At 41.8% G+C, this 19771-nt stretch overlaps 1 protein-coding gene across 2 annotated transcripts in view; it reads right to left on the bottom strand.

Annotated features, from left to right (window-relative positions):
• Window positions 1-1505: 1505 nt before the first annotated feature.
• Window positions 1506-19771, bottom strand: part of PDYN (prodynorphin) — a 67538-nt gene continuing 49272 nt past the window's right edge. The window contains exons 1-2 of one of the 2 annotated variants that reach the window (XM_085614603.1): window positions 12985-13129; window positions 1506-2855 (exon numbers count right to left, since the gene is read on the bottom strand). In XM_085614603.1, the coding sequence (XP_085470729.1) occupies window positions 2220-2855; window positions 12985-13113 (765 nt within the window). In that variant the 5' untranslated portion in view covers window positions 13114-13129 and the 3' untranslated portion in view covers window positions 1506-2219. Of the gene's footprint in view, window positions 2856-12984; window positions 13134-19771 lie in introns of those variants that run through there. The other variant, XM_085614602.1, reaches the window with a different exon arrangement.

Here is a 19771-nt window from a genome sequence, read left to right on the forward strand (position 1 = left end):
GTGGAAAATGAGTACTTGGAAAAAAATGTTTTACACAAAGTTAATTGTGCTCACAGTTGGACTGACAAACATTGCAATTTGCGTTTGTGGGATGCGGTGTCCGAAAACAAATGTTTTTGCAGGAGGATTTGTTGCAACATTATTTTCCACTAAAAGCATTTTTAGGAGAAGTTTCTCTTTCAAAACTAACTTTAACCAAAGTTTTTCAACACTATACATTTTTTCAAACTTCACAAACTGTGTAACGTTCGTGAAGAGTGCAATGTTTTAAAGTAAACTTCATTAAGTTGCAGGGGAAAATCCATTGCAACACTGCACACATCAAGTTTAGATTCACTTCTAATGTTTAAAGAGCTGGATAGCACTGATATGATATTGTTAAATCCAATACTATTGAAACTATATTGACACACCAATTTGTAAAGCAGGTCGATAAAAAAGCAAAAATGTTCAGAGCAGAGACACAAGAAGGTCCAGGGCAGATAATCTACCAGTGAAACCTGCAAGCAATGGGAATATGTGGGCAGAAAATCAGCAATTATTTAACACATACAGGGGTAAGAATGAGAACGAGCCAGTTTATACAGCTTGGAGACAGTATTTGTGAGAGAAACACATGACTTGATTGAGATGACACTGGAGGCACACGATTCAGGATCCAAGTGATGCAAGATTAACATGAGACAAGAGTCTATCGATTGAGGAGGCACACGATACCCAAGGGACACAAGATTCATTTGTGAGAGGAGGAATAGTATGAGATAAGAGGAACACAAGACAAGATTCTTTTGATTCAGGATGTATGGAATGATACTACAGGAACACAAGACAAGAATATTTTGAAACACAGAACACAAGTTATGATTCATTTGATACAAGATCAATACAAGACAAGATTTGTATGTTACAGAAGGAAGACAGTTAACCCCTTCTGTGCCCCGCCCTTTCCACGCCCTGTGCCGGGCGTTTCATTAGTGGGTGGGGTTCATGACGAGATAGTCTCGTCATGGGCACAGCGCAACCGCGCTCCATGACGAGACTATCTCGTCATGGGCACTGAAGGGGTTAAAGAGTTCAATGATGCATGGAGAATACAGGTCAACGTGTTGATGATGCAGAAGGGAAACAAAGAAAGAGTTACAAATACAAGACGTTCCCACAGAAGACCCAAAATCTAGGGCAGATATGCCAAAAACGATGGAGAACATCTAGGTGTGACACCTAAGACACATGATTTGAAAAAATATTTGTGAACTTCTACTCTCTAAATATTATGATGCAAACAGAGTGGAAAGTCCTATGCAACTATGCCTCACATAACTTCTTTCTAAAGGTTATGTTCTCATTTTCCATGCCTCACTTGTTCTCTTACTTTGTGACAGCTTCAGCCTGGTACATCCATCCAGGTTAAGTATTTCATACACTGTACTGACACAATATTTGACAATTCCTTGCTCTGGAGTAGTGGAAAGCTGCAGAGGTACACATTAGAAGGGAGATGTGTGAAGGTATGGGAAGGAGGCTGAGGCAGGCAAGGAGCTGCAGACCATGTGGCTTTGAATGTACCAGCAACAAATTTAATTAGAAAGTCTACTGAAGGAGAAAACCACCATAGTGGAACCAGCAGCATGTGATGTCATTACAATATTGATGAAAGAAAGAAGCATAGAAAAATAACAGTGCAACTCTAGAAATCTATCTAAATCACACAAGCATTTCAAAGTACCTTCTTGAGATTGAAAAATGCATTCTCTGTGCGAATATAACTGAAGCTTTACTTGTCTAACACAATCAAGTGCTACTGTACTGTGCCATCAAATATTGCAGCTTATGACTACATGTTGAGACATCTTAGACGTGAAAGTTCTGTAACATAAATATTGTGTTCACAATAAAAAGGATGCACTTTAAATCCAACAGTATAAATAAACGAAACAATGGGAGTATATAACATGGTTCAAAAATATGCAAAGGCTAGACAGGCTGAGACTAAATGAGGGATGAAGAGGTTATTTTATTTGGGGAGGGGTTTGTGGAGGGAACACTGAATTTGTACATTCATTTTACAGTAATGTATTTTTTTATATTTTTTGTTGATTTGACCGGTGCTTGCACTCTTAGATTTCTATTTGTTTGGCTGAGCAGTGAAGGTGGGCGATATCATGGATGAGTCACACAGTCTTTAATGGACTTTTACCCGCAGGCCCTACAAGCTGTGCCTATAAGTCTGCAGTCTCCCCGGAGAAGGCGCGGGGGTCCTCGTCAGATCGGGTCGTCACCTTAAACTGGCGGCGCAGGAAACCACCATAGCGCTTTTCATTGTCCCACTTGAGCTTGGGCCGGATTCTGCGCATGAATCCCCCGTAACGCTTGTGCAGGTGGTCCGTCCCCTCCTCTGGATCAGTGCTGCGCTTTGGGTATTTGCGCAGGAAACCCCCATAGCGTTTTCTCTCATCCTTGAGAAAGCCCATCTCTGTGCTGTCAGCATAATTAGCCATTTCTTCACTCTCAGTTGCCACAGGCTCAACACTAGCCACTTCCCTCTCTCCAAACTTGCGCGTAAAGCCCCCATACTTTTTGGCAGACCCACCCTTGGTGGTGACACCATTTTCACGCAGGAGGGAATTGGCAAAGGCTTTGCTCTTCTCCAATTTCTTCATGAAGCCTCCATAGCGCTTGGCCATGCCGCCCGGCTGATCTCCAGGCACCTCTTCACCATCCGGGCTGGCATCAGCAGTGGTCCGAATCTGTTTGTTGGCCTCTATCAGGGGTGGCATGAAGGAAGACAGGACAGCTTGGCATTTCACCCACTCCGCAGAGGACCGCAGGGCACCCTCACACTCCAGGGAACAAATCTAAGAAGTGGGGGAGGTAAAGAGTTAACAATGACTTCACTAATTCGTTTCATGCAATAATTCTAGGGTACACATCACACAGTCCCAGCAATCATGGTGTACAAAACAAAGAACAAGAAAATAACTCTTGCCTGTGAACCGAGAAGCTGAGAACGAAGGTCATTCCCAGATTATCCCTAATTTTGTGGCAATTTTCTCATTTGATGGGCATGTGCAAAGTTATGGGTTGTTCTGAGATGTTTCCATAAATTTCTTTCTGTGATTTTGCTGGAATAGTTTGATGGTGGCGGACTGTGAGTGAGTGTTTGGTTATGTTCCATTTGGGGCAATTTTGAGCTTTGAATTATTTGAACCTAGGAGTCTGTGGAAGGGTGATGTTTTTCCTAGATTTGTGCTTGATTTTGGGGTATGGTTTTTTAGCTGTGAATGGTATGAGTTTATGGGCTATGGAAGGTTAGTGTAACTCTCAGATTTATGTTATAAATACGGATTATTTTAGCTGTAACTGTGTGAATCTGGGGCTTACGGAAGGCTACGAATGGCTGTTACATTCAGTCTAAATGCGGGATGGATTGTTTTTCTGTGAGGGCTGTGAGTCTAACCGGCAGCAAGATGAAGCACCCTCATTTCCTAAGGTGCATACCTGTGTGCTTATGGGTGGGCGAGTATCAGATAGAGTAGCAGCTTGGCAGGACACATGGCACTTGTCTGTCTTATGTTTGGAACCCATCAATCACAGAGGGGTAGTGTATTTGTCATCATTTGGGTCTGTATATCTCGATATAACGCACTAAGTCCTGATGGAACGACCTGGTGACGTATAAAGAGAATATGGCATACAAGGGTTGCTGTCAGATCTCCAATAATAACAGAAGTATTGATAAGCCCTCAAGTTTGTGAAAGGGATCCTAAAAGTGCAGCACTAAATAATAAAGGTGACGATAAAAATGGCTAGTGGAACTCAAATGTGCTTTAATCGGTAGAGTGCCTCTGCCATCGTTAAAAAGCAATATGGCAATTTAGCACAAATAATTTGTCATTATGCTTAATGTCCATAGCAATCTGGTCGACATGTTTCTGCCCATTTAGATCTACACAGTATCGGGGGCATTCCTCAGGACCTTAAATGCTGCTACTATGTGAGAAAGTGTATCAAATTAAAATAAAGAATTCACAGATAATCCTACCGCACCGGTCAACTCTACAGATATCGAAACCGGATACCTAGGAAGACAAAAAGACGGATAAGGAATACAATCATCCTGGGTTTTGTATGAAACAGCAAAAAAATCATTTCTATCAAATGACATCAACAAAAGCATATACTAATGCTTCACAGCATCTAATAGTGTATTAAATTGCACTTACCCAAATATTTTGGGTGATACCCTCACCTCAACCTGGTCTGTACTCAGGGAAAAGGGGCCCCGCTCTAGTAAAAGGGAAGACAAAATGAAAGGCTGCTGATTAACATGCCTAAGATGTATCTCCCCGTTAAAAAGGCTAAAAGATATAGGCAACGTCCATGTACTACAAAAAACATGTGGACAATGGCATCATGGTCATGATCAAAGTAATAGCTCATCCTGAAACTGTATATCAGGTCAAAGAGCTCAAAGACGTAAAGTGCTTCTACAAAGAAAACTGGTCTTGTTAGAGAGTCAATCACGTGTGACAAACACACTCAAGAAAAACACGCCATCTAGGTCAAATAACAAGTAAGGTTCGCTGTACTTTTACATAGAGTGACGGGTCACTCGCGTATAGTGAACAGTAAACCCCATCTGAACCTTTAAACAGATAGAACTTGGTAGAGCGGATAATCGCTCACAAGATTAAATGAGAACAAGGACAAAAAGGACAAAAAGGAGGAGAGGTTAGCGCTGCACTTACCTATCCGCCGGTACCCCAGGGTGGTCTTTAAGTAAAGACCAGAGGTACCGGCAAGAAAGGTACAGCGTGCTTTATAGTGAGAAAACCTCAATTGGTTGCAGCTGCGTCTGCTCCTCTGGGTGGCCGAATGAGTGCCTGTTGCGTTGTAGACCGGCACGCATGTGTAGAAAAAGACCGAGGAGAGGTACCTTTTTTGGAGGTCCCCCCCCGCCGCCACAATGGTGGCCGCCTGGACCCTATAACTATCCACAGCCCTATTTCCAACATCCGATGTATCCAGGTCCGATGCATACAGACAATTTCCAACAACAGCCTTTTTTAGGACAAGGCCAACGCCGCTCCAGAGGCAAGAGAAGAACAGCTCAATCAAGCGTCCATTGGAGCCCCCCTCCGTCGTCTCGTACACGGAGCAACCAGAGAGATCCTGCGATACCAGGACCAAGCAACGCGACAGCCTGATTGTCAATCTAAGTGAACGCTTACTCACTGTTGATGAGACTAATGTTCTAGAGAAGGGTCTTTGTTATGTTCCAACATACAAAGGAGACTCATTCCAGACCAGACAAGAACTAGCTGGCTTTTTCAGGAAAGTGAGATTACGTGCTTTCTTTAAAGAGAAACCACAAGAGAATGACGAGGAGAATACTACTAACACTGGTTTACGCCCGAGATCCACATTCAATCCACCTACTCATTTAGTTCCACCGGAAGTACTCACTTTTGAGAGGGCTGTTCTAAGAGATGCTGAAACGCTCTTCCAAACTGAGAACCGACAATTTTCTAACTTGTCAAAGAAAGAATGCTTTGCTCTCCGGACACTATCAATGGATAGGTCAATCACTATCAAACCTGCGGATAAAGGGGGAGCTACGGTCATTATGGACTCAGAAGCATATAGAAGTGAGTGCAAGAGACAACTAAATAACGGCAATTTCTACCGGCCTCTCAAATTGGATCCTACTAAAAGACTCATGGCTACCATTAAAGATCGGGTAGACGATGCATTGGAACGGGGCTGGATTACTAATCATGAGGCACTCTTTTTGAAAACTACATTTCCAGTGACTCCATACTTTTATGTATTACCTAAAATACATAAGGGAGTGCTTCCCCCTCCGGGTAGACCCATAATTTCGGGGATAGGGTCGCTCCTTGAACCCCTGTCTACCTTTGTAGATTTCTTTCTAAAACCACTTGTGAAGACGATGCCCACATATGTTGAGGACACGAAAGATCTGCTACGCATCGTAGATGGAATGCCTTTTGACATTACACAAGATTTCTTAGTGAGCTTCGATGTGGAGTCACTATATACTTGCATTCCCCAGAATGAGACTTTGTCTGTCATCAAAACACTTTTAGAAGCAAGGGATCTGCAGAGTCCTACACCAGTTGATTTCATCATGTTCTGTGCAACGTTGGCCATGAAGGAGAACTTTTTCCAATTTGAAGATGAGCTATTCCTACAGATCTCCGGAACATCTATGGGGAGCATTTTTGCTCCTTCCCTAGCCAATCTGTATGTTCATCAAATTGAACAGACCGAGATTCTGTCCACAGCCAATCCGTTTCTAGGTCATATTTTGACCTGGAAACGATATATAGATGACATTTTAGTCATTTGGAGAGGCTCTATGGACACGATTAAGAATTTTCATTCTTGGTTGAACAACAGGAATGTTTTCTTGAAATTCACGTGTGAAGTCTCTAAAGAGAACCTACCCTTTTTGGATCTGTTGATCGGCTCTCAGGATGGAATACTCACCACGGAACTGTATAGAAAACCGATGGCTCGGAATTCCCTTTTACACTTTCAGAGCTTTCATCCTAGAGCTCTGCGGGAAAATTTGCCATTTGGGCAATTTCTTCGTATTCGTCGGAATTGTTCCGGCGTCTCCAAGTACCGTGAACATGCCGCCCAACTTTCATCTCAACTTTTGGATAGACAATATCCCAAAAGAACCATTAGAACATCAATGAAGAGAGCTGGAAATAATCATAGGGAGGCTCTTCTGGAGAAGAAAATCTGCAATCCCACTACTGAGGACAAGAGGATTACATGTGTTAACACGTTTTCCAGTTATTCTAACGCACTTAAGAAGAGCATTCTTAAAAACTGGAGAGTGCTTAAAATTGAAGGCAAGGTGTTACCTCCCCCTTTATTTGCATTTAAGAGGAGTTGCAACATCAAAGATCAGTTAATACACACACGTCCCCGACATCTGAGAAACTCTGTGAACACCCCCCTATGGGGCTTACCCCCAGTTAAAGGCCACTTCCCCTGTGGGAACTGCTCAGTGTGCCCTCAGACCTCGCACACAACGGAAGTTAACATCGGCACGAGTAGACCGTGGATTCTTAATAAACATACCAATTGCAATAGTGACAGAGTTGTCTACTTGATAAAATGTCCTTGCGGAAAAAAATATGTGGGGATGACCTCTCGCAAGATTAAGCTGAGGATCTCAGAACATAAGAGCACTATACGGTGCAAGAAAAGTGCTACTAAACTCACTAGTCATTTTATCACAGCAGGCCATAAAGATACTGATTTACATTGGGTTATCCTTGAACAACCCCTACATTCCCCCACACATTGCAGATGTCCAACGGTTTCTCTTATGCAGAGAACAGAAATGGGTTTACCGATTACACTCTGATGTTATGGGGCTAAACGATGATATCCCTTGGCTGTTGTTATAACTTGTGACACATGTCAATTAGATAGCTGATTCTGAGTACGTTTGCAGCATCTAATACTTTCATTCTCATCGTATGTGCACGTTTGATGATGAGTCTCCTATGAGCCCCTCTGAGACTAAGGAGCTGTACTAGATTAGTGAAGATAGGTTGGCACATGCGCATAGGGCTGTAGCAGACTAGCGGATGAATGCCACACATGCGCACTCTGTTTTAGTTCTTTCTTCGACGGGGGTCTTTTTCTACACATGCGTGCCGGTCTACAACGCAACAGGCACTCATTCGGCCACCCAGAGGAGCAGACGCAGCTGCAACCAATTGAGGTTTTCTCACTATAAAGCACGCTGTACCTTTCTTGCCGGTACCTCTGGTCTTTACTTAAAGACCGCCCCGGGGTACCGACGGATAGGTAAGTGCAGCGCTAACCTCTCCTCCTTTTTGTCCTTTTTGTCCTTTTTGTCCTTGTTCTCATTTAATCTTGTGAGCGATTATCCGCTCTACCAAGTTCTATCTGTTTAAAGGTTCAGATGGGGTTTACTGTTCACTATACGCGAGTGACCCGTCACTCTATGTAAAAGTACAGCGAACCTTACTTGTTATTTGACCTAGATGGCGTGTTTTTCTTGAGTGTGTTTGTCACACGTGATTGACTCTCTAACAAGACCAGTTTTCTTTGTAGAAGCACTTTACGTCTTTGAGCTCTTTGACCTGATATACAGTTTCAGGATGAGCTATTACTTTGATCATGACCATGATGCCATTGTCCACATGTTTTTTGTAGTACATGGACGTTGCCTATATCTTTTAGCCTTTTTAACGGGGAGATACATCTTAGGCATGTTAATCAGCAGCCTTTCATTTTGTCTTCCCTTTTACTAGAGCGGGGCCCCTTTTCCCTGAGTACAGACCAGGTTGAGGTGAGGGTATCACCCAAAATATTTGGGTAAGTGCAATTTAATACACTATTAGATGCTGTGAAGCATTAGTATATGCTTTTGTTGATGTCATTTGATAGAAATGATTTTTTTGCTGTTTCATGCAAAACCCAGGATGATTGTATTCCTTATCCGTCTTTTTGTCTTCCTAGGTATCCGGTTTCGATATCTGTAGAGTTGACCGGTGCGGTAGGATTATCTGTGAATTCTTTATTTTAATTTGATACACTTTTTCACATAGTAGCAGCATTTAAGGTCCTGAGGAATGCCCCCGATACTGTGTAGATCTAAATGGGCAGAAACATGTCGACCAGATTGCTATGGACATTAAGCATAATGACAAATTATTTGTGCTAAATTGCCATATTGCTTTTTAACGATGGCAGAGGCACTCTACCGATTAAAGCACATTTGAGATCCACTAGCCATTTTTATCGTCACCTTTATTATTTAGTGCTGCACTTTTAGGATCCCTTTCACAAACTTGAGGGCTTATCAATACTTCTGTTATTATTGGAGATCTGACAGCAACCCTTGTATGCCATATTCTCTTTATACGTCACCAGGTCGTTCCATCAGGACTTAGTGCGTTATATCGAGATATACAGACCCAAATGATGACAAATACACTACTCCTCTGTGATTGATGGGTTCTGTTCCTAGAAGGGTTCTCTATTAACAAGAGATGTCGGAGTAGTTAGATATACTTTCTCCTGGTCCCTTTTTGTTGACACAGCACTAGACCCAGGTTGATTCAGTGTTTATAGTGTTCAAAATTGAGGGATACACAACCTGCAGGTCTATAAAATCTTTCCCTTGGACCTCCCCCTATGTTGTCTTGTTGTTACTGTCTTATGTTTGCCCATAGTAGTATTTTGGCCATTGCACCTCCAGATGGGCGCATGTCCAGGTTCCAAGGTCAAAACCAGACAGCTTTGGAGGGAGAAATACATTTATAAATAAGTCTCTTATGTTACATCTACGTTGTCATTTTTTTATTAAAATCAAGAGTTAGTTTTGTGACTAGAGAGAAGGTTTGCTGAAACCCATCTGGGCCACATTGTTTACCCCCAGGTAAATTGCCCACCACCTCCTCAAGCTCTTGCAAAGAGAAGGGATTATCCATAAACCTACTATCTTCCTCTGAAATTACTGGAATCCGTATTTGATCTATAAATACTTTAATTCATTCATATCGACACTAGGGGTGTTACTATATATTTTGATAGAATAATATAAGAAACTCAAATTAATTTCTTCCTCTGAGGCCCAACAAACCCCTGTCCTCAGACATTTCCAAGTGCTACTACTGCTATTTGAAATCCACTCCCGGTCCTGCCATGCCATAAACCTCCCCGCAAAACCACTTTCCTTATATATTGTTTGCAAATAGGTGGAATTTTTCACATCTGAGACTAAATCATCAAATTCTTGTTTTAAGTTGATCGCCAAGACTGACTCCCACTGAACCTGTGAACATAGACCAAGAGTATCTACAAAATCCTATAGTCAAAAGAGGCCGTAGCCCTAACAGAGAGACATCTTTATCCTCTGCCACATGCTCTCTTTCTAGTTCTCACCTTCTTTATTTCTATCTTTCCTTTTGATAAGTTCATGTTAGTTGCCTTTTTTAGGGGCACTTACCCTGTGCTGCACTGCACCTATATCGGCAACAATTTTTTGGTGTAACCTGGGCAATCTCTTTCCGGACCTGGCCTGCTCGCAGCCTTGATCCATAATTACTTGTCTTCTTAGACCAGTTCTCATCATTATCTCTTGACCAAGCTACTTCTTACCTGTTCTCTGCTCTCCCTCTGACGGTCTTAATGTCAATGCTCCTCTTAAACCTTTGAAACTTACGACAAACCCTCCTCAACCCTGGCTAGCTCCTGAAATGTCTGTTCTCTGTAAAATGAAGTGGCACTTTGGATGTCTATGGCTTAAACATCTCAACTTAAAGATGCCAATGAAAACTTTTCTTAGTAACTTATTACCAAACAATCTCATGATCCTCGACAGCTATTTACCATGATTAATCATATGTAGGGCTCCCGGTTTTATGGTATTTATTTTTTCAACATTTCCGTCTGTATTTATCCATATTTATTTTTTGCTAATTTTTTCTGTATTTATCCATTTTTATTTTGTGTTTTCTGTATAAATGAAGCCGCAATGGGTATTTTTCCACATTTATTTGACTGATAAACGTATATTAGCAATTGAATGTCCAGAAGGTTTCAGCAGTATACAGTGCAAAAGCATTATCTGAAAACACTTGCCTTGTGGAATAGCAAAAATAACTGTAGATCTGCACTTAATTAAGCTTAATGAGGAAATCTATTGTCTTTTTTAATCTCCCCTACCTCTCAATATGTACACCTACTGACTTGGCACTCATCATTAACAGTAGAAAAAAATCATCCAAAGAAGACCTATTTTCTGTATTTTTCTTTATTTAAAAATAAATACGGACAGGAAAATATTCTGTCTGTATTTATCTGTAAAAATCAGTAAAAATGGAAAACTGGGAGCCCTAATCATATGCTTATACATCCTCCTCATCCCGACCCCTCATTTCATTATTCCCACATTATAGAGGAGTTAGCTAAGTATTATAACTCTAAACTCCTTAAAAAAATACTACAATCCCTAACATTCGTAATATTTTTGCCTCAGCACAACCAGCTTTCCTTTTCCTTTCTCCTGATTTATTTTCTCCTCCCCATGCATCTTCTTCACCCTCCTTGTGCTGTAGTCGTTCGGAGTTCCAGGCTAACTTGGATTTGGGCATTCATTTCCACCTATCTAGAGCAAAACTTATTGCACCCGCTTTGATCTTTAACCTACCCTGCATAATGTGGCCTCTTTTTTAATCTTTCTTTCTCTCCTCTGGGTTCGTTCCCTCTTGTTTCAAAGCTTCTATGGTCCTTAAATTACAGAACAAATCCACTTTAGCACAAGTGATCATTCTACCGTTCGCACATTTCTCTGCTGCTGATCCTTTCTGAAATACTGGAACATGTTGTCTTTTTTCTGCTCTACTCTTTGCTTCTGACCAATGCTCTGATTTCTTTAACTCAGTCTGGTTTTTGTCCTGGCTATTCAACTAAGTCTGCACTTTATTCTGTTTCAAACATTATATTTTGCGCTCACCACAATAAGCAGTCTCCTGTTCTTATTTTTTTAGATCTTTCTGTGGGTTTTGATACATTGGGTCGTTCTATTCTTATTCTTTCTCTAAAATTGGGATTTAGGGTACTGTTCTTAAATGGTTTTAGTCTTGTCTCTCTGAGCTTTTCTTCTTTGTTTCCAGGAAAGTGGCTTTATCCTCCTCAATCCTATCTTTCTCTCTTTTGCACTTCTTGCACCACCCAGCTGGAAAAGGTGCTATAACAAGTAAATAAACAAACAAATAATTAAATAACGTGGATCAGCTGGACATTCTTGACCTTGCCCAAAAGAAATCTCCATTTCCTTCGAAAAGAATCATAATACAAATGCATGCATATATATATATATACAAATTAGGCTTTTGCCAGCCCTCTTAAACCATCGGGTTGTTTAAGTGTCATTCAGATTTTGCTTCTGTCCACCACTGTCTACAGCATGGCACAATAGGTCACCCATCTTCAGCTACTGGGCTTTTTCACTGTGAGTATTTTGCTCTTTTGCTCTTGCACATGTGTACATCCACAGTGAAAGTAGACCGCTTCAATTTAAGAGCTGGCTGGTGAATCTCTGAATTTAATTTTGAATAATTTTTTTTATCATATAAGTATATATTTTATATTTTAACATATGCAAACCACTTTTAGATGACAGCATTTTTACGTGTTATTACTGTTAGACGTCTTATGTCTTTTGTATATATTTGCAAGAAAACGACAGACTTGCCAAAGCCAGACTTATTGGCTTTACCAGGGCTTGTTAATTTGGGGCTCAATGAACCCTCACAGTAGGTTATCCTGGAATACAGTGGGACTGGAATTCTTTGATCGTGTTGAAAAGAGAATGAGATATACCAAGGGTGCCAGCAGACTTTGATCTCTCTGCTTTCTAGTCACTCTATATGTGGATTGCCATCAAGAGCATCAAAGTTAAAGGCATTCAGCACTCTGGACAGCACCCAAGCAAGGTTAACATTAGGCCATTGTTTCCAAAGAGAGGGCTTCCCCCAAAGTGACCCAAGGAGCAGGAACCTGAGCTGACCTTGAACCCTGAAGTAGGGCTCTAGCCTTTATCATGCATGAGGAGTGTGTTATAGTCTGCCTTACTCAACGTTCACATCGCACCCCATGAGCTAGGCTTTTCTTCCCCAATCTGGCTTCCCTGGAGAGTCAAGGAAGCTTTTGTAAGACCAGCTCTGTAAGTAAGATAAAGTTATCCAGCCTCATGTTTATTAGGAAACACATATACTCTCATCTTAGAAACTCCTAGTTCCTACTTACAACTTAAGGATCTGGGAAGTAAACTGAAACTAGCATTCCCCCTGTCCCCCCTCAGTGGAAGGAACTTTCTCCACCCGTCGCCCTAGCAATCCCTCAAGGCTCTTATCTTCTTTCACTCAGCATATTTTATTTCTCTTAACTTGCAACACGTACCAATGGGTTGACTTGAATGTCCACATCAGGTCCTTGTATGGTGCATACAGAGCATTGAGCTGCACAATCTGCCCGCGAGGTGTGGGTCCAACCAAGACACAGAACCATAACTAGGACTGGCCACGCCATTGTAGACAATAGGACACTCCCTGTATGGAGAAACACAAAAAACAAATAGATGAATGACGGACAGCATTGTATCCTCTCTGGACCAACGAGTGCTTCTTTTCCCAGCTCTAAGAACTAGATTTCAAGAAGCTAACTATGCCATCAAAATGGCTCATTTCAGATATCCAGGATAAGCCCAAATAATTATTATAGAATAAGTGCATCCATAAGACAGATATTATTATTGGATGATTCCTCCTCTCTAAACGAAGTGTTTATAAGATATTCCTTCAGAAAAAGCCATTTTCTTTCGCAAGATTGGGACGAGGTCGTGGGTGCCACACATTAAATAAATGTTGTCTTTGTGACTCCACTGAATGTCAGTCAGTCGGTCGGTCAAACATCTTTATTCGGTTCAAAGGACCATAAAAATGAGCACGATAAATAATAAAAACATGATTAAAATACAGGTCACAGTGTGACGGCATAAGACAAATTTAAATAAGTTTTACTGCATTTCATTCCACTAAAATACCATTTGATTAAGACAAACCTGAGAAAACTAAAACCTCTAAATCTCCATAAAAGGTCACAAGTTACTGGGGATGTCAGTCCGAGAAAAATAGTCAGACACAGTTATCAATTGGTTTTACTCGGAGGTACGTAAAACTGAAATGGCAAATAGCAAGTCACTTGAACAAAACATATTATATAATAGGCAGCATACATAAAACCCGTAGACGGAACATTTATAAAAATACATAATGAGATAAACAAGGGTCAATATTTTTTTTTTAATAATTCTTTTGTATTATTATGAAACAATATCGACATCTTACACAGATTACGTCATATTTGGGAGACAGTATATACATCAAACAATTGTACATGATTACAAAGGTCGAACACACAGTGAAGAATACAAAATACTTAAGGGGGTGTGAGTCGGTCATCATCATTTAATGGCGTCGGCGGGGAGCAAATGTCTCTCCTGTATGCATTCCATGGTCCTCAGACCCTGTTCCATTTAAGGGTCAATATTTAAGAGCAGTGAAAGGAAACCGAATGTTAAGATAGGTGCAGTTATGTTGAGCTTATTATTATTGTTTCTGAGAGTTTCAAATTTTCAAAGCCCCTCAGATAAAGCTGGTAATGGCAAAACAACAAACTTTGGTTTCTAATCGTAAAAGGCGGGATACACTCGCATTATGACTGCTAACCCCGAATGACAGCAGGATAGGTCGTTGAAAAGTCCCTCTAGGTTGGGAATAAAACCTGCAGAAAACATAAAATAGACATAAGATTGTTTTGTGATGCCACAGGAACAAAGGGGTAAGCTGTGAAACCATGAACCCTTTGGGGGGTAGGCTACCAAAAACTGGACAGTGCCTAATCTGAAACGGGTAAGATACAACCAACATTGCTCCACTAAGTGAAAAATCTTTTGCTTCTGGACATTTTTAAAATGAACTCGTGAATATTCACGTGTGACCAAATCATTGAACGACACTGAACCCAAAAATAATAACGTTTCACATATTGCTCATTAAGTGCCCTGGTATAGGGCAGGCCCTTTCAGGGCTGTGCTTAGCTTCTCCTTTTTGCTCTTCCAATCATGACCGCTTTGACACCGGTCCAGCCAACCTCATCATGCGGGGAAACTTAAAAAACATCTATGTTAGTGGCAGAGATAGTCATTCTTTTATGTTTATAGTGGGATAGACATAAAAGAAGGACTGTCTTTTGCGTTAAACAAGATAGTCCTTCTATTCTATAGACATGCCCTGTTTTGTCCCATGCACTAAGGTCACATGCATACAGACACCAATCTTCACACTCAAGTGCACATATACAAGCACAGCCAACTCACATACAGGTAGACATAAAACACTTGTATAACTGCCTGTTGGTCAACTTGTACTTGACGCAAACGCATACAATGGCTGTAAATAGCCAAATCAAGGTTGTTTAACATCTTTAACAGGACTGTTAAGTGTTCAGCTCAGATGAACTTTGTTTATTAGATTTTTTCTAATGAGTTTTACATCTTTCTGTGATTACAATGTGCTTCCCAGGAACTTGTTTGTCTTATTGGTATGGCAAAGCGTGTTCTGCAGAAGGTATTTCCGATTATGAAACAGTTCACTCAGTTCATGATATTCATTTCCTGTGAAAAGAGTATTTAAAACTGATTTTGGATCATACTCATGTTTCAGTAAAACATCTGTTGAGGTTATCGCCAAGCGACCATCTAATGGCAGGAGTTTTTAAAAACAGGATCAGAAACCACAAGACTGCAGAAGGATACTTCTTAAGGGGATTGCCTTTGGCCTTGCTCAGATGGATGTGAATGCACTGAGGTCAAGATGTGTAATTGAAAGCAAGGCATTAAAGCCCTTGTAAGGTGAAGCTTCTGGTAGGATTTAAAGATTATCTGCTTAAGGCAAAAGGTGAAGTTTACAGTCAAAGCCTCTGCTCCCTCAAAAAGACAGGCATCGGTTGCAGCTTCCGGACATAGACCAATCAGTGGTAAAAACATTTTTTTTAAAGGGCCTCGGTTGATGTCTCTGACTTATTTTAGACGGATAATAATTTGCATCCTAATTTGAATTAGGATGGCAGGTCACAGCTGATGATGGGTCTGTCAGAAAAAGATAGAAGGCTTTCATATTAAAGATGCTTATTCATTTAGGGCCCCTGGTTGTAATTTGATATGTAATCTTACGTGAATGCAGCCTCCCATATCAAAGGTCTTGTGACTACTTGGCTATGTCTCTGAATATGTGACAATGAGACATGGATTACATTTTCTGTCAGTGGATTGTTCTTGGAGGGACTTTGGATGCAAAGTTGGTACCACCTATGAAATAGGTGCCATTAGAGTTCAAGATGATTGTTTTCTTTGGGAAATCTGGAGGTGGATTCCACCAAGGGTATAACTAGATCCTTAAAGTCTTGTGAGGACAAATTATTCAATATACCAGGTCACTTATCTCGTATTTTGTTTATATGCTATAAGATGCTGTGTCAAAAGAGAATCCTGAAGGCACTCTCCTTCCACATGGTAGGATAGAAAAGTAGGCAGATGCAATTAATTGTCTGCCAACACTGCACATTTCTTTGAACCTCGCTCAAGTCTGCACCCTGTCCATCCCTCGCTAAAAAAAATGATGTGTTTATGCACATTTCCTCAAGGTATGAGCTACAGGTGTTAATAGCCATTGCTGTTTTGCCCCTGTGTGTTCCTTGTACTTCTGTGATTTGCAGGCAAGCCCTCTTAGGACTCTCAAGTGGAACCCGCCTCCATCTCTCGCTTGGGGTTAGCGGACCCCAGGCCCGGGTGGTGGTGGGTGCATTCTTCACTACCTGCTTGCTATTTAAATAGCGGTGACCATACTCAGTTTATTACACTTAGGGTTCCCGTTTTAATGATATTTATTTTTTTAACATTTCCATCTGTAGTTATCCATATTTATTTTTTGCATATTTATCCATTTTCATTTTAGATTTAGTGTATAAATGAAGCTTCAGTGGGTATATTTCCACATTAATTTAGCTGAAAAATGTATACTCACATTTGAAGGCCCATCAGGTTTTAGCAACATGCAGTACAGTACAGTACAGTCACCTGAAAACATTTTCATTGTAGAACAGCGCAAGCAGCCGTTTAGCTGCCTTATTTAAGCTTCATAAGAAACATTTGTATTCTTTTTTTAACTCTCCTACCTGCCAATCTGCACACTTACTTACCTGGCACTCTTCATTGACAGTACTGAGAATTATCCAAAGACGACCTACCTTCAGTATTTTTCTTTATTTATAAATAAATAAAGACAAGAAAATAGACAGTTTTCTTTCTGTATTTATCTGTAAAAGTCAACAAAAACAGAGAATTGGAAGCCCTATTTTATACTCTATGCTACATTCCTGGTTTCTCCTGCTTCCCTTTTATTGTTTCTTGTTCTTTTTTAGTAGCGGCTGGCAACATTAATTAATGGTGAGGCACTCACCATAAATGCTACCGGCTGCCGGGCACTTCAAACAGATGCTTCTCTCCCTGCACCCATCCTGGGGGTGACGAGGCGCAGGAAGGAAAGGAAGGGACTTCCCTCCTTCTGCCACGTGAATCCAACCAATCCTTGAGTTGCAGAACAGCTCCAGGATTGGTTGAAGAAGGGAAACCTAGCGCTCATTTTGAGGTGGAGGGCCTGTGCCTGCAATCCTTTGGCTGTTTTACAGTGCTGGGATTGCTGGCTTTGAAGGGCGTATGACAAATTGGCCGCAGGAGGCAGTCGGCCAATCTGACATGCGTACTTGAACACCTAAAATCATCCTGCAATGTGAAGGAATCTGCCCCACCTCCACCATCCACTCGCTATGGCTGGTGGCACTCAGAATAATAAAATGGTAATGACTATGTTATTATTCTGTGTTTACTGCTGTGCTCACAGCAAGTTGGGCGACGCTCTTCTGTCCACGAAGAGAAACTTCCCCTGCCCTTTCTTTTTATAAACTGAATTTTACTGATATTTAAAGCAAGCAGCAATCTACAACAATTCCACAGGCCCAGAAATACAGTAAAATGATACCATTCAGTTGTACACCTCAACATCCCACCTGAGTATCCATTTCAAAACAATTCACCATCCACTTTCCCCACATCTTTACATGCTTTTTGGGGTACCCCTAGCCATATACACACCCTTCACTTGGGCTGCGCACCAATCCATTGCCTACTTCCAAGGAGCTATCAGAGGAGGAGAGGGTAGCAATCACTTTTGTGTCCGTGCCGCGCCAATCCCCACCCAAATCTTATCCCCATTGGCTTCACACAACCCCTATAGGACCTTACAGTAGAATGGGCAGCAGAGAGGTGTCAGTAGGCCTTTTCAAGTACCCTAGATAGGACTTCAGTGATCCTTCCCTGGAATCTCACAATCATTGGACAATCCCACACCATATGATAGAAGTGAGCAGGAGTCCCTGAGCAGTGCCAGCATGCCTGAGCGCCAAAGCCTCTCTGGTGTTTTGTAGGTCATAAGCAGGTAGTTGAGCAGGATGAGCTAAAACGGTGAGGAGATAACCACATTGGGGCATATTTTCTGGGAATTGTGGCGCAGGGAAGCTAAGCAAGTTACCTTGCTGCTCTGCCCTGGTCACAGGAAAAAGGGCAGGAATGCACCGTATTTATACAAAACGGTTCATTCCTGTCCTTTCCCCCTGTACTGGTGCCATTTCGGCAGCCTAGTGCCAACGCATCCTGCATTACAGGCAGGATTGTTTATGTGTCCTGAACAAAAACAATCCATAGATGTGTTTTCCTCTTTCTATGTGTGCCTCAAAATGCATCATGCATAGAAAGAGGAAAAAACTAGGAGAAATAAATATGTTTCTCCTCGTTACGCCTCACCCGAGACTGCCAGCCAAACCCACCACTCGCCCTCCTAACTTGTCCCCAAGCCTCATTAAATGACAGAGAGGGGGCGGGGGGGGGGGGGCGATGATCCTCAGCCACAGCGGAGGAGCCGCCTCTGGCCCTGAAGCAAGGCACTGACACCATCCAGATACGAGAGTTTTAAGCGATTGATCTGCAGTTTTGAAGTCATTTTCAGGGAGGAATAATTTCACCTTTTTTAGTAGAGAGCAGTTTGTGGCTCTTGATCCTGTTGGGGGTACCAGGCCGACTTGGCATACCAGTAGTATAGATACATGTCAGCCATTGAGACACAGCCATACAAACACTTGCCAGCAGGACATACACTTGCAGACGTATAGGCACCCGTCAGCCATAAACACCACGGCCAGTAGTATAGACACCTGCTATCCATACAGACAGCTGGCAGCAGTATAGATGTTTGCAAACAACACAGACAGATCCAAGTAGTATAGTTAACTGGATCCACACACCTACCAGGAGTACAGCATCTGCCACATGTATGGACATATGTCAGCAGTACCTGCAAGCAGCACAAACATCAGTCAGCAGTACAAACACCTGCCAGCTGTGAATGCGTATACGATCAATATAGATACCTGTCAGCAGTAAAGACACCTGGCAGTGGTATCGACACCTGGCAGTGGTATCGACACCTGGCAGCAGTAAAGACACCTGCCAGTGGTATCGACACCTGGCAGTGGTATTGACACCTGGAAGTAGTATAGCCCATGGCAGTGGTAAGGACACCTGCCAGCGGTATTGACACCTGGCAGTGGTATAGACATCTGGCAGTGGTATCAACACCTGGCAGTGGTATCAACACCTGCCAGTTGTATGACACCTGCCAGAAGGTCTTTAAGTGTGGCAGGTCTGAGACCCGGCAGTGATTGAAAACCAACTGGACCCTAGCGGGCTCTTTATTTCCATCCTTACATTTACAGGCAAAACAACATCACTTTCTCAGCAATGACTGTAAAAATCCTGAAGATAATCCATATCAGCGATGAAGTGCCTATTTACATTTCACCTGCATTACTTCATCTTGCATTCCCTAAGAGCATTTGCTTTTTCCAGATGTGTGTTTATTATAAAATGAGTCTCTTTAGGTGTCTAATTAAGTTCAGGGTGTAGGTGGGTGTTCATGATTGGGCACGATTAGGGCTCTGGAGCTGAACCTGAAGGTGGGGTGAGTTTCTCAGTGAGTCATAAAGATGTAGTCACATGCTCAGCCAATCCGTGGCC

The sequence above is a fragment of the Triturus cristatus genome, chromosome 7 (genome assembly GCF_964204655.1).
Source record: "Triturus cristatus chromosome 7, aTriCri1.1, whole genome shotgun sequence".
Lineage (NCBI taxonomy): Eukaryota > Metazoa > Chordata > Amphibia > Caudata > Salamandridae > Triturus > Triturus cristatus.